Source organism: Peromyscus maniculatus, chromosome X (assembly GCF_049852395.1).
Source record: "Peromyscus maniculatus bairdii isolate BWxNUB_F1_BW_parent chromosome X, HU_Pman_BW_mat_3.1, whole genome shotgun sequence".
Taxonomy (NCBI): domain Eukaryota; kingdom Metazoa; phylum Chordata; class Mammalia; order Rodentia; family Cricetidae; genus Peromyscus; species Peromyscus maniculatus.
In genome coordinates, this window is record NC_134875.1 from 77,142,999 (window position 1) to 77,159,713 (window position 16,715).

The 16,715-nt window shown below is 39.1% G+C and overlaps 1 protein-coding gene across 1 annotated transcript in view; it reads right to left on the reverse strand.

Annotated features, from left to right (window-relative positions):
* The window catches only part of Sh3bgrl (SH3 domain binding glutamate rich protein like), an 81,853-nt gene that overhangs the window by 18,661 nt on the left and 46,477 nt on the right, over positions 1-16,715 (reverse strand). The window contains exon 2 of the mRNA XM_006992316.4: positions 974-1,159. Within this exon, the coding sequence (XP_006992378.2) occupies positions 974-1,159 (186 nt within the window). The remainder of the gene's footprint in view (positions 1-973; positions 1,160-16,715) is intronic.

Below are 16,715 nucleotides of genomic sequence, written 5' to 3' on the forward strand. Positions count from 1 at the left end.
ATACTAATTTCATTGTTTTCCCTTTCAATGAATTCCCCCCTTGAATTCATGGCTTCTATTTTAATTTGTGTGTGTGTGTGTGTGTGTGTGTGTGTGTGTGTGTGTGTGTGTGTGTCCTAAGTACGTAAATACAACCTGGCCATGGACTGGCTGACATTTGCAGCCCCTTCTAGGTACTGATTTGCAGAAATTTCATAAGAATAGCCTAGGTGCCTTCACCTATCTTCAGATACAGTTTACACACTGGTCCTATGTTCAATAACATATGAAATCTACAAAAGAATTGGCAAATTCACTGATGGAAAACTTCTGTCACTGAACTTCCCCATGTTGGTCTCTACCCTTCCCCTACACTGCACTAATGAGCAATAAGAGGTTCTTTAAGAAATGGCATCATCTTCAGTCTTCTATAAAACAGTGATGTAGAGGATTTGTACTGGTGCCTCTGAAAACATTGATTCAAGCCCGGGTGTGGTGGAAAGCTCCTATAATCCCAGCAATCAGAGATCAAGCCGGAGGATCGGTAGTACAAGATCATCCTCAGCAACAGAGGAATCTGAGGCCAGTCTCAACTGTCTCAAAAATAATAGATCTAGAAAGAAAGACTCAGGAGAGAATAGGACTGTTCATAAAAGAGGGAGTCCCACTGCAGAGGAACTTCCAGTGGAGAATCCACAGCCCAGGAGTCAGGAAAGGAACATGAGAGTCCAGATGACAGCCAACACTCAGGCCATGGTCTGACCGGAATCAAACTGAAGAGAAAGCCAGTGTTTGTCCTTACACATTTACACATTTTGTTTGTTTGATTTTTGTTCCCGGAAAGCAAAATACTATGTAACTGCTTAAGGTGGCTGCAGAGGGCCGATGACTGTGTGCAGAAGTGGCTGTCCCTGGGCTAAGAGGGAGAGCTGAAAGGTGTAAGCTCATTGGAGGCAATATATTTCAATAAACAAGACTGAAACTGCTTCCTTACCCCACGGTACTGGCCTTCATTGAAAATCTGAGGTGGCAGGGGGTACCCTGTGGCTGGTCGACTGTTTTCAGGTACATTTTCTCTCATCCACTTCCGATTCTCTTCATTGGCTGCAATATCTTTTTCTTCAAATCCGATTTTGTTGGCTTCTAAGAAACCAAGCACATCTTGCTGTTTCTTCTTAATCTAGGAGCCAAAGGGGAGAGGGGAATGACACTGTTAAGCAAGTAGCGTTTATTCTTTTTCTTTCTTTTCTTGGACTCAACAGAGTTTTTTTTTTTTGTTTAAGAATATGTAAGTATATTGAAATCATATATGCATGCAATAACAATTAATGAAAAAAGAGGTCATGAATTTCAAGGAAAGTGGAGGTGGACGCATATGGAAGTGTTTGGAGGGATAAAGGGAAGGAAGAAATGTAAATGACAATCACAAAAATAAACAAAAATGACACAGTTTTAATAAAAAAGTAATGAGATCTTTACTAAAAGGTCAAAATAATTTACCACTCAATTCTAGTGATAGAGATTTCAACACTGTGGTGATATTTTATTTGTGCTGAAATGTGGTGATATTTTATTTGTATGTTAATAAATAAAGTTTGCCTGGAGATCAGAGGAAATGACAAGCCATTTTAAGTAAACACAAAAGTCAGGCAGTGGTAGCACATGCCCATAGTCTAATTACTTGGCAGGCGGGGTCTCTGTGTTCAAGGCAACACTTTGGAACAGAGCCAAGTGTGGTGACACAGGCCTTTAATCCCAGCACCAACCATAGAGACCTGGAGGTCAGTACAGGTGACAAGGAAGTGAGGTAGCTGGGCTAAGAGCCAATGAGAGGGCAGAACAACAAGACAATAAAAGCCTGGGTAGACAGGAAGTCATGGCATTTTGGAAGCTACAGAGCTGATGAGATAAGGTTGGTTGGTGGCTCTCACTATTTCCCTGATCTCTAAGGCTTTCACCCCTATATTTGGCTCCATGATTTTTATTTAATAAGACCACTTAGAAATTCGTCTATACAACACAGTTAATACTTATGAGTCAGCAGGCATGAATTTAGACATAGATCAAATTTGCAGGACAGAAGATGCATTTTCCCTCAACATTGTCTTGTTGATGATGTCTCAAAAGTGAAGACCCTGCAGGTCCTTTTATCAGTCTCACTTTCACCTTTTTGCACTAAAAGTTCCCATATCAAATAATGTCAACATAATTTTAGCTCATGCATATCTCTAACTGCACAAGGATGCTTAATTCAAGCACCTTAACCAGCAGAAATGACTCCATGTGCCTCAGAATCCCTTCAGCCTATTTTAATGGTTCAGAGAAAAATCAGCCTATATACTAAGTCTGTAACATAACCTGTACTACTCATTAGCTCATAACATGCACAGTTAAGACGCCTTTCCATGTTCCTGCTACTTTACTCAATTATTACATAGAGATTACATACTTGTTTTGTCTCCTTATCACACCAAGTTAATACTTCCTACCTAGGAGAAACCTCTGAAATGCATTTATTTGGAAACCTTATCTCACATATCTATGTTCATATAACTATGTTTGAAGCCACCTTTTTTTTTTTTTTGGTTTTTTTGAGACAGGGTTTCTCTGTGTAGCTTTGGAGCCTTTCCTGGAACTCACTCCTTAGCCCAGGCTGGCCTCGAACTCACAGAGATCTGCCTGCCTCTGCCTCCCGAGTGCTGAGATTAAAGGCATGAACCACCACTGCCCAGCTTTAAAGCCCCTTTGTAACATATCTGAACTATATAAAGAATATGTAGGAAAAAAGATTTTATGGAGTCATACTCGGAGGACACACATGACAGAAGCATTTAAAAAAATTCAAAGTAAAATATATTATAAAGAAGTAGCCCACACAGTGGAAATCAAAATGTGAAGAAAGAAACTCACATGCCAAGCCCTTTTAAATTCACATTTCCCTCCCGTACCTGTGTGTACATGCAGGGGTTATATGTTGGTCGAAATTATTTATGACTATGGCTACATATTTTATTTTAAATAATACAACCCAAGTAAAGTTTCTCAATTAACTCCAGTAAAAACTAGAATTTCTGGTGCCTATTTGGATGGAATACTAAAAGTACTTTCAAAAAGATCAATTATAATCCAAAAAATACCACAAAATTAATTTTGCTAATACTATTATTTCTTCACTGATATATAAAATTAAACTTTCATTTCTAAATGGAAAATCTGAAAAATAATCATTGAGAGTCAGTAAGTGCAAACATCTAGTATACAGTATACTTGGAGGAAGGCTCAAGTCAGTGACTTCCAACCTTTGTCACATAGTAGGGAAGTTCATTCAATGTATCAAGTAATTTGTGAATTGTTAGCCTATTTACAGATCTGAGGAAATATAAAATGTGGTACTTTCAGGACCTAGAATTCCAACAATAAGAATTATACAGCCCTAGCAGATTATCATCAGAAATGGTACCTAACAATTATTTAATAGTATTTCTTAGATCTGTCATTAGTGATAAACAAAGCACTTTAGTGGAGTCTTTACTTCTAAAGAAAAATAGCACTTGTATCCTCTGAATATTACAGTCTACTGGAGAGCTAAGCCATAGACATAAGCTCAACTGTAACACACTACTTAAGTTAGATGCTAAGAGAACAATGCAGGATGGTTAACTGAGAAGGGACCAGTGACTTACAAAGCCAGGAAGACAAAAAGAGCAAGCAATAGTTGCTATTAGCAATGCCTTTAGGCTAAATGTAATAATGACAGCACCAATACAAGAGTATCCACCCATCTCCATGTTTTTAGTCAAAGAAGGTGAACTTAGTAAAGATTAATAAAACTGGGGCTGGGAAGATAAATTGCCTCAGCATAAGATTCTGAATTTTTACCCAGAAACAGAATTTTTTTAAAAAAAAAAGCTGCACATGATGGCACTCACATGTAATCCCAGCATTAACAAGACAAAGACAGGCAGAGCCCTGGATCTCACTAGTCTCTGTGGCACACTCTGAGACAGTGTGGGACCTCTCTTACAAACAAGCCGGACAGTAGCTGAAGAAAAACATCACACACACACACACACACACACACACACACACACACACACACACACACACACCAGCTATGAAAACTGAGCCCCAAAGTGACAACATACTGTACTTAAGACAAACTGAAGGCTTAGTATTACAAAATAAGCTGGGTCATGTGCTCCACTTCTACATTTCTTACAAACAACTGAAATCTACAAATGAAAACCACAACTGTATAGTTAAATGGGCTTTTCTTTTTAGACAAATTCCAATTTGTGACCCAGTCAACTCCCTTATTTACAAATTCAGATACAAAAATTCTCGCTAGTTGGTTGTGTTTCTTTCAAATTGTGCTCAGGAAGGGCAACTCAACAACAACAGAAGGCCCCACCTTTTCCTAACCTGTGCTAAGGATTTAACAGTGCGTGGAAGTGAATGAACAGCAGTCCAGTTCCCTGTCCTCACTTGTTTCACCGTATTTTCAAAATACTCAGGTCACAATCAACTGAGTAAGTAAAACCTGCAATGCATCCGGTTTACAACAAGGCAACAATTCCGAGTTAAGGTGAGTGTTAAGAATTCCCTTACTCCAAGAGCAAGCTGCCTAGCAAACCATGGCTTTGACTGAGGGACTTTGCCTCAATGACTAAGGTGGAAGAGCAAATGAGCATGATTCCCAGCATCAACCTCAGGCCTCTACATGCATGCACACACAAGTGCATGTGTGCCTACACTCAGTCAAAAATATGCAAGCACACGTATGCACCCTACACATATACACATGAAAATGGAGAGAGAGGGAGGGAGGGAGGGAGGGAGGGAGGGAGGGAGGGAGGGAGAGAGGGAGGGAGGGAGGGAATTAAAAAGGAAGGAAGGAAAAAAGGAAGGAAAAAAGGAAGGAAGGAAAAGAAAGAATTCCTCTGTCCAGGCATAGTGGTTCATGCCTGTAATCCCATCACTTAAGGAGGCTGAGTCAGAGGATGATCGCTGGGTTCTGAGGCTGGCCTGGGTTAGAAGCTGAGATTTTTGCCTAGATTCCCCCTGTATAAACTTTAAATGCCATGTGATAAAGGTACAAGACAATGCCTTCCCATGTAATTCCAAGAAGCAATTTCCAAGCCTTTCTCTATGCTAATACTGATGGTCGTTTAAGAAGGGAGACTACTGCTTGTCCCCAATAATGCCATTTTAACCTATTCATCCAGGTCCACTCCCTGTGTGACGTTCTCAGCAGGGTCTCTACTGTCTCTTTCTGACTGCCAGCAGTCTACATTACCCGGTCTGGAGCAGTCCCACCTTATCCACATAGTATTAGGCTCCTGGTCATCACTGAAATTGAAGATAGGATTGAGCTTTTATGTACTGTATTTTTTCAGGAATATGCATGGTCATAATAAAGTATAAGTTATATATTAGGTACAGTAAAATAGCAATAAGAATTAATACTAAAAATAGAACAGTTACAACAATATATTGTCACAAAACTTATGTGACTGCTCTCGCTCTCAACTAACACACACAATGGGTAGTGCATGGAGCATGGGTATGATGGACAGAGACTGCTCACATCCTGGCTGAGAGGAACAGGATGGCATCAGATTTCATCACACTACTTTGAATGGCAATTTAAATTTTATGAACTATTATTTTCTGGATCCATCAATATTTTGGACTGCCACTTGCCACAAAAAGCTAATGAGTGAAATCATGGAAATGGAGAAGGGGACTACTGGTCACAATGTTTGATAACCATTTCATACTTTGAAGTTATAGTCCTTGGGTGAGATGATAAGGCACCTGGGCATAGGGACCATGTCTTTAACTTCTGTCTTCCCATCCACATAGAAATAGACACAGAAATAGTGTTCCCACTCATCTGTTACTCAGTTTCTCCTCAAAGAAGTACATCTGTCATTAAGTAAGAAGCCAGCAACTAAACCCCAGACTATTCGAATTTCACCACGTTTTCCTTTAACGCCGTTTTTCTGTTCCCTTTCGGGATACCACATTCTGCTTAGCCATCATGTCCCCTTAGTTTCTTCTGCTCCAGGACATTTCCCAGACCATTCTCCTCACCATCTCGGCACTTTTGAAGCATACTTGTCAGACATATGGCAATGCCTCTCAAGTCAGACCTTACCTTGTTTTACTCCCTGATAACAAGACCGGGAGGAATTATGAATTGGGGGAAGAGCACATAAAGGATGAACAGCTTTCTCAGTCTACCACGCCAAAGCACACCGGATAGGAACATAACTTACTAGGCTGACATTAACCTTGATTACTTGATATACTAAATGGAGTATATGTCAGGTTTCTTCGTGCTTTGTGTACATTGTGAATTTGAAATTCTGTACATTGTGAATTTGAAATTAAATCATTTTCCCTGTCCACACTATGTATTTGGAAGTCGATAAGGCCAGCCTATGGTTGAACAAAGTATTCTTTCTAAAACTCCAACTTCACAGTGAAAATCTGACAGTACTTCATCGTCAGAGAGCCTGGGAAAGTCGAGAAATTTCCCAGGTGGCTATAATTAGCAACATAGGCGACATTGCTGAAAAGTGATATGCACTCATCTTTGAGGTTAAATAGGGTGGCTTTCTCATAATTCACTTTTTATGTGTAAACATGTCTTCAAAACATATCCTTGGATTAAACACATCAGTTATCATATTAGAGGGATGGGTACTTTAAAAACGAATTGGAGGCAACTGTTTACGAGTGGAGTTTAGTTATGCCTTAGGCACCTTTCTCAGTGTAAGATATTCCACCTATTCTTGAAGTAGCGGTGCCTGTGCAATGTAAAATATGCCAGCCTACATTCCTTTTAAGTCAACATACATTCCTTCTAGCAAGATTTCTTGTACACAGAGATGCTGGTAATGCTGTGGAAACTTGTTCCTTTGTGCACACGCTCATTCAGCCAATAAAAGAAAACTCTGTTATCTAGAATTTACAATTAACATCTATAACAAGAACACATAAAAAAGTATGACCTTTGAAATAGTGTCTGTCACTGTGCGGCCCAGCCTGGTCTCAGGTCCTAGGCTCATGGGATTGTCATCCTTCAGTTCCTCAAGCACCTGAGACTACATGTGCAAGCCACTATGCCAGGTTTGCATATAGATTCTCCTCCATCCTTATGGTTTCCAAAATAACACTTGCAAGTCCTAGAACAAAGTTGATACAAAGTCGGTACCTTTAGACATCTCCAGAGCTCTGTAAAGTCCCTAAATGTTACCCTATTCCACATGCAGGGGGATCAAAGCTGTTCTAAGCAAAAACATAGAATAAAGCCCCGAAGTTTCCCAAGATTGAGAGCTCCTTGGCTTAAAAACTATGAGCTCACTTGGATTCAAGAGGAACTCTGGGCTATCAGAAAGTGTTCCCTGCTGTTATTTCCAGATCCACCAGATTTCAAGTTGCAGCTATTAAAAAAAAAAAAAAGCCTGGGTAGAGGTAGAGAGATGGCTCAGCAGTTCAGAGCACTCACTGCTCTTCCAGAGGTCCTGAGTTCACTTCCCAGCAGCCACACGGTGGCTCCCAACCAGTAACTCCAGTTCCAGGGGGAGCACCGACACCTCTTCTGGACTCCACAGGGAGCAGGCAGTCATGCGGTGCGCAGATGCACATAAAAGACCCATACACACAAAATAAAGACATCAAAAATAAATAAGGCAATTGCTGGGAAACAGACTTGGCTTCTTATTCATATCAATAATAGTTATTGGGGATAGCAATTAAGTGTCAGTTAACTACAGTTGGTGCTTCATGTGTATTTTTTCACTAGACATTCATAATACACTGTAGTGCAGTATCCTGATTTTCATGTTATGGATTAGATTGCTGAGGTTCAAAGAGATTACGAAAATTTACCCAAATTCAGAGAACCAGTATGTGACAGAAGTAAAGTTCAAATTTAGACATTCTTTAACCGCAAATCTTATGTTATAGCACTACACTTGCCAGTCTTCTCCCATTTTACCTTCTGTGCTTATGGTCTTAATAAATTCTTAGGCCAGCAACATGGCACCTAAGCCAGACAACCTGAGTTTGATTCTCAGGTCCCACAGAGCAGACAGAGAGAATCAAGCTCCACAAGCTGTCCTCTGGCGTTCACACGTGCACACTAAACAAACAAATAAATAAAGAGGAAACTTTATATAATACTGATAAACTCTTATAAAGGGTAATACTCCTTGGCATAGTGGCTTGCACATGTAGTCTCAGGTGCTTGAGGAACTGAAGGATGACAATCCCATGAGCCTAGGACCTGAGACCAGGCTGGCACGCACAGTGACAGACACTATTTCAAAGGTAATACTTTTTTATGTGTTCTTGTTATAGATGTTAATTGTAAATTCTAGATAACAGAGTTTTGTTTCTTTTATTGGCTGAATGAGCATGTGCACAAATGAACAAGTTTCCACAGCATTTGGAGAAAAAAAGACATCTGAAATACCCTCTTCCAGTTCAGGATCCTCTCATAGAAGAAAGAGTTCAGTCTTTGACCCAGTCTGCTAATGTTATAGGGTTACAGGCAAATTGAAAATGATACTCTTTAATACAATCTAGGCCTCAAGATCACTCACTGCTTTTATTTTTTATTTATTTGTTTATTTTATTTTTTTAAGAATTATTTTTTATTATGTATACAGTGTTCTGTGTTTGCTTGCAGGCCAGAAGAGGACACCAGATCTCATTACAGATGGTTGTGAGCCACCATGTGGTTTCTGGGAATTGAACTCAGAACCCCTGGAAGAACAGCCAGTGCTCTTAACTGCTGAGCCATCTCTCCAGCCCCACTCACTACTTTTATACAATAAAAATAACATAATATCCAAGCAGTGGTATTGTACACCTTTCATCCCAGTACCCAGGAGGCAGAGGCAGATAGATCTCTATGAGTTTGAGGACAGCTTGGTCTACAGAGCGAGTTACAGGACAGCCAGTGCTGTTGCACAGAGAAACTCTGTCTTGAAAAACCAAAACCAATTAAAATAAAATAATAATAATAATAGAAATTTTAAGATCTGAAGGAAAATATAAGTTATAATTATAAAATATAAATCCTAAACTAATACATGATTTTTAAATAATTAGATCTAACCAGCCCTTAATCAAAGTCTGGCATAACTCTGCTTCAAGGAAGTAGATGAATTAAGACTAGACTAATAAAGCTGGCTGGTGGTGAGGCATGCCTTTAATCCCAGCACTCAGGAGGCAGAGCCGGGAGGATCTCTGTGAGTTTGAGGCCAGCCTGGTCTACAGAGAGATCCACAACAGGCACCAAAGCTACACAGAGAAACCTTGTGTCGGAAAACAACAACAACAACAAAAAACCCCAACAACAACAACAAAAAGACTAGACTAATAAAAGGAAAGACTAGACATGCTGAACGTGTTAGCAATAAGCTATATGTATCAGGTCCCTTTTTGCATTGCACCACGTATAAGCTCGCTGTAAAGTATAATGTGATAATTACTATTTATCAAGCATTTCCTATGAACCAGGCACTGTGGTAAGCTCTTCATGTGTTTATTTTATTTTATTCTCACAATAATCTTCTGAAGCAGCTGGTATTATTTTCATTCCAGACACTCCGACAAAGAAACTAATGCTCAGATGGATTAAGAAACTTGTTCCAAATCACACACTTGTCCAATCTCTGCCAGAGTAAAAATCACCACTTAAAAACTAAGTATACGGAATAACAAATAATGCACTGCCATGCTTGATGCCTCCTGCTAATTAGATCATCTGTTGACTTACTGAAGTTGTCTTGAGCACAGATGTGGCTCATAATAATTTTTGTAGCAGTCTTCATTTCAAAGCCTGGTCAAAAGTAGCAGCGAGAAAACCTGGAGTCTCTTTTTTAGTGTCCTTTTTTGTTTATTTTTGAGACTGTAATAGAATTACTCTATTTTCCCTCCCCTTTAAGATTCTGTGGTTGTTGTTGTTGCTCTTGTTTTGCAGTGCTGGTGATCAAACTCGAGGTCTTGTGTACTGTAAGCAAGTCTTCTACCACTCAATCACATCCCCGTCCCTACTGCGTTCTTTTTGAGAGAAGATGTCCATACATGGTCTACACTCACCTCCAACCTACAAATCCCCTTGCCTCAACCTCCTGAGTCCTGGCACTAGAGGCATATACCAGCATCCCCCAGATCCCCAAGAGTTTTATGCAGTGTTAGTGGCTTGTGCCTAGAGGTTTCTGCAGGAAACGGCTCTCATATGAATTATATTGCCTGTACACACAGTTATCTCCATTTGAAACCTTTTTCAGGCACATAGACAATGTGAAATGAAGAGCATTATGACATGCTTCCACAAAAGTGTCAGTGACTCATGACTACACCAGACTAGAGGAACTGACTAGTCAGAGGAAACAGGGTTAACAGGTACCCTAGGCTATTCTTGCAACTTTGGGAGTATCCTTAAAGAAAAACCCTTCCTTCAAATGAATCCCACTGTTAGAAGCAACTATCAAAGTTCAATAATTGGAACTATTCTAACATTACAGATCTTCCACTCAAAAATTCCAGACTAGTGTGACACTAAGATTTTCAAAATAAACCTGTTCACCTCAGCTCCCACTTTCCTGCCTTAACTACTATCATAAAGAACTCAGTAGACTTATTTTCTATATAGATTTTAATCCTCTTTAGGAGAACAGCATCATAATAATAGAATAAAGGGAACTTGAATGGTTATAAGGAGCATTAAGAACAATAAAATGGTGATTTTACAAACAAAAATATGTTTTCCATTTATCCCTTTCTCTATGTAACAAATTCCAGCAGTCAGGAAACTGTGTCCTAAAGCCACTTCCTGCTAATGCTACAGGGCTTCTAATTCCGGTCAGACCGAGTCACCAGGCAGCCTTCCCATATAAGGATAAGCAAAAACACAAATCCTCAAACAGCTGATGTGAAGTCACAGGGCAGGCAGATGAGAACCAAATATGGTAGCTAAAATCTGCAGCTCACAAGATGCCTTTTGAAAAGAGAAGGCTGTAGCCATCAACTCTATCAGTTCTGAAATCACAAGGAAAGTAACATGAGGGTTAACCAGATAACAGCTATTAGCCAATCTACAGTGTGTCACATCCGCTGGCCTTCTTTTCTTTTCCCTCTTCTACTGACAGGCTATTATGAAATGTGTGGCCAAGGGGTATGCATATAACACCAGAATGCTGTATCTGAGTAAGTCAAGTCATTCAGCCTACCTCCTCCGAAAGGAGCAAATAGATTTCCAAAGTGTCTCAGGAAACAAGCTCTGACCCACTACAGGAACGCTCACTGTGAGCAGAAAAAAAAATCCACAGATATGACATAATTCAATAAGACTAAGACCTAAGGGGATGCATGTTCTCTTCACCTACAAGTAGAACCAGATTCTGAGAGCTTCACATAGCCCTGAAGAGGATCTAATGCCCCATATTCCTCTCCAGCAAAACAGGAGGATTAAAGAGCACACACAGGCATCATCTCTATTTTCAGTGATCATAATGTTCCTATTAGTGGGATCAAAGTCAAATGAAATTGAAAGCTTTTTCCCAGTGTGTGGTAACAGCCATGGAAATATTCATAATTCTTCATCTTGTAATTTCATGTTCAGATTCCTTGTTTAAGTAAATAAAAGAGAGCAAAATTATGTGCCTGAAGAAATTGTGTGTGATAAACTGATGAGCTTCTGTTATTTGTTAATTTTCAACAGTGGAGATTTGAAAGTTTTCTGCATATATGCCCATTCAGACTTAAATGAATGTTTGTGGTGTGGTTACTTGCAAGAACACTGTGTGTCCACTGAAAACAAGCACATGTTGTATGATTGTGTAGCAACACGGGAAGATTTTACAACATTAAAAGGAAAATCTAGAAAATTATGTGTTTTGGTAATTTCAACTGTGAAAAAGCAAAAGAAAGGAAAGATACGTTCTTAAAAGACTGGCAAGAATGTAAAGAGTCTTATGTGCTCCTTCCTCAGAAGGCCGGCCAGTGATGTACTTCTTTGTGCAATCCCCTCACTCTGAGGGTGGGAGGACTTCTTGTGTACAGTCCAAAGAGCACTGCAAGGGTGAAGAGATGTCACTGTAATGTCACGCTGGACAAGGGTCTCTTTACAAGACTCTCACGGGAGTCGCCTGTGTTTACAATGAAGGTAACCAAATTCTGGAGTCTCACGAAAATGAATTCTATCAACAGGCACATGAACATGAAAGTTGATTCGGCCTTAACGCAGCCTCCCAGTCAGAAGTCAGTGCGAGCTCACACCTTGACTGCCGGTTTGCAGAGAATTCAACTAAATTATACCCCGACTGCTGACCCACGGGCACTATAATGTAATGAATAGATGCTGATTCAAGATGAAAAAATTACAATAATCTGCTCTATAGCACAGAAAATCAATACAGGACAAAAGTGACTTAGCTTTGAATCTCTCAGAGAATTTCTACCTATTGTGTATGGCAGCGCAAGTTGATTAACCCTCTGAGTCTCAAATTCATCATCTGTTAGTTGAGACTAATAATAATACCTGCCTCTCATAAATGCTGCACAAAAAAAATCATAGAGAAGAGAAACTGTGAGCCTATTGTAGTACCTACCAGAAAATTAGCTAGGTTGTAAATTCCAAGTTGTCACATGGCTGGGACCTTGTCTATTTTGATCATCATGACTCACAGTTTATTTTATAAATACGTGGTGAAGGAATTAATAAGTAAATGAAAGTAAGCTCTAGTGTGTGTGTTTGTGTGTGTGTGAGAGAGATAGACAGAGAGACAGAGGCAGAGACAGAGACAGAGAATTCGAGAGAATCACTGCCCTCAAGGTATTAAACACAGTGAATGACTCCATGGTGAAAAGGCCACAATCCAGGAAAAATCCCTTATGGGGTTTTATGAGAATGAAAGTGTGTAGATGAGGAATCAGACTTTGGAATCAAACATAATAAGATTTATAATGTGCAACTCAATAAAACCTTTCAGAAGATGCTATCAATACCAATATAAAAACCACACATGAGGACATAAGGTGTTAATAGGATCAATGCAGTTGCTAGGAAGCCACTGTAAGGCAAATGATATGTGACATGCTGGACAAATGTCTGAGCTAGTGACCTTCCTCATATCACAGGGCTCTGAGAAACAGAAACCCACTAAAACTCCAAAGGACTACCGGGAAACCAAGTTCTCTTTCCAAGGCTTTGAAAGATGCAAATTACAACAAAACTCCTAAGGCACAAGGCTCAGAAGTTATATCATTTAAACAACAATCCAGAAGGTAATTTGAACCCAACAGTCTATTAGAAAGATGATTGGAAGTTAAATGTTGTCAAATAACACTTTTGTTAAACGAAACAATTCTTAAGCCTCAAAGTCAATCACCACATTTACAAAAAAAAAAAAATCTAGTCACATTATAAAATTGGTACCTTTTCTTAAATTGGCTACATTAGATGGCAATTTACTCCAAAAGGAAAAGAACTGCCACTCCCAGCATAAAGAAAGGTAAAGTATGCAGCAGAAGAAAAAGTGCCTAAGTCAATCTAAACCTCAACCCTCAAAACCTACCCATTCAATTTATTGCTTCTGTTCATGGTAAAATTCCACCAACACTTATGTCTGAGAAGAAGAGGTAACAGAAAATATTGTGAAATAGCAAGGACTAAGAAAGTCATCGCCTTAACCTCAAAAAGTTCCCCAAACAATTCTGCAAATAATACAAATAACAGCAATAATACCCACACAGGGCCGTATGCAAGTTCTCAGAAATGCACTTCTTAATTTCTTTCCACTGAAAGAAAATTAACCGCTGTCCTGTCTTTCCAGGGAAAGGAAGGTGTTTTTACTTTTGTCTCACTGCATTTTATGCCCTGTAAAATGTTTTTCCCATACACAAAATCTTCCCCAATATAATAAATGTATTTTAAGACATTAACTTTCTCAAATTCAAAAGTAGTATTATGGTAACAAGAAAGAAGAGGCAAAACAGAAAAAGATTCAAGGACATTTGAACCATTGAGAATTGCATCAAGTTAGGACAGAAAGCATCGCAGGCCACTCACTCTGGAAAACCATCAAATGCAGAAACAAATTACAATCTTTTGCCATCCTGATCTAATTCCTAGAAATGGATCACAATTCCAAATCCATTTTTGTTATTGTTTGAGTTTTTGCTTGTTTACAAGGCAAGATTTTGGTATCCATCCTTTGCTGGTCTTGTAATTGTAATGTCAAGGAGGTCATCTTAAAGTCACTGCCATCCTACTACCTTGGTCTCAGGGAGAAAAAATGCTAGGAATAAAGTCAGGCACAAACAGGCCTGTGTCTGGCTTTCAGTTCATCTTTTACAATTCAATTTATTTATCCTTAATCTTTACTATTTAAAGGCCCAATAGCAATGGACCTCAAATCTCTGTATACTTGGATAATATTCACAAGTACTTCTTTCTAATTTTGTATATCACATGTTCAACATTGCCAATAATGATGGAAACCCTGTCTAGCTAAAAAGCAAGCCATTTCATTATTTATTTTTGTGTGCAAATTTTTTTGCACATGGAAAAATTTAAAAGCCGCTGCCCAATTAAAAAGTCATCATCAGGTTTAGTTGATTTCAGGTAAAGGAGTTCAAGTGGCTTTATGCAAACATTTGACACTGTAATTTGTTTTACTTTTAAAAGAAATTTGTTAGAAATCTCCACAGAGAAATATATTGATAAATATTTAGCAATCTAATTTAATTTCTTCACTGCACAGGCTGAGTTGAGAAACGATTATTGGTCTAGTTACACATACACACATACACACACACACACACACACACACACACACACACACACACACACCGAGGTATGCACAAACAGGAAAAAAAATGGACTGGAGATATCATTCAGTTTGCAGAGTGTTTGCCTAGCACTGGAAGGTAAAGGCAAGAGGATCATGGGTTTAAGGTCGTCCTGAGCCACACAGCAAATCGCAAGCCAGCTTGGGATATGTGTGATCCTGTCTCAGAGAAGAAAATAGAAAGTACTCGTCATGTCGAAGTCATTCTCCCTAGGCTTTTCTCAGGAAGCAATTACTAAACAAATACAAACTGCTGGTGAATCTCTGTCACATTTTTCATATTTAAAAGGCTACTCACTTGCGCAGAAAGCATGTTTAAACAGAAATAAAATACCAAATACTATTTTTTTCTGACTACCTTAGCTACAGTATTGTACCCCAGCCCCTGACCCTTATCATGGTGAGGTGCTATCATTCCTTACAAAGAGAATTAAAAGGCTTTACTTTAACAGACCAGAAAATTCTGTGTTCTTATGATAACAAATTCATCTGTTGTAGGAAAAGGGGCCAGTCTGAAGCCTGAGATGAACACAGTGCCCCAGATGACATTCCTGAGGGCACCACGAATGTACTCCCACACTCAGGACAATGAGACATGTTCCAGACTATCCAGCTGAGAAGAGCTGGCATGTATCACCTAATTAGTTAGGCAAGACCAGAATGAAATGGTCCAAAAAGTTAGTAAGCTAGTAAACAAAGACTGCTAAGAGAAAAGAAGTCTGGGCTGTACTTGCAAATTTTGTGCAGTGTAATTGTTGACATAGTTATGTGGCCTTGTGACTACCAGAAATGACAGCATGTCCAACAATAAGTACTACCGACTTGCAAAGTGCTAAAGGGTCAGAAACTTTATCCTATTTGTTATCAAGCAAGCCTGCCATAATTTTTATGGTGCTGCAAGAAAACACAGAACACCCAAGACAACATTAGTTCGAACATCAGCATTTCCTTGTACCTCCTTCCTGTTCTACAGGTGATAAGCACGGTCCAACTAAGAGACCTGTATCTTTTATAATGAGCAGTAAGCAAACCTGCCCTTTGCTCTAGAGGGAATCACACTATGGTTTAATGATACTTGTATGTATAAGAAGAGAATACTGAAATCAGTGGATCTGCCCACAAGTTGTGCACAAAAGCAAAAAATCAACAAAGGATACTGTTGCCAACAACCACCACTTACAATATACTTTGGCTATAAAATAGCTTCTCATTCTTGCCTTACAGGTTTTGCAAGGTGAAGCTAATCTCAGAATCAAATGCTGTGTTGGGTGATGCAAGCCTATAATTTTACCACCTGGTTAAGCAAAAACACTGTAGGAGTTCATTTGTATAACAATTCAATTAAAAAAAATAAATCATGGGTGTTTCAAAAATTCATGGAGCAGACTTAACTTTCTACCTCCAGACATAATGCAGTCCCCTGTAAGGTGGGATGTTTATTTGTGAAATCCATTCTTGGGGGTGAAGTTACATTTTAACTTTTCTTACTCTAAAACCAAATCTCCTTGTGTGTGCCAAAAGACAAAAGTGAATCATGACATCAGTGAAAGTCTAGACAAGCTGGAAAGCATTTATTCTCTCTCTAAACACTTCCATCTTAGGCATCCTGATCCTGGTTCAGTGTAGAGTTGCTGAAATAACTCTAATTTTACTCAAGTTAAAAAACCTACAACTGGCAATCATCAAAAGAAAAACCCTATTAAAAGTAAAGTGCATGGGTTTAGCGGTGTACCTCAGTGGTAGAGTGCTTTGTGTCTAGGCCCAGGGCTCATATCCCAGCACTAGGAAATAATAGTAATAAAGGAGAGGACAGAAAGACTCAGATGACTGGTGTAAGAACTGAAATGTTATGTAAACAAATTT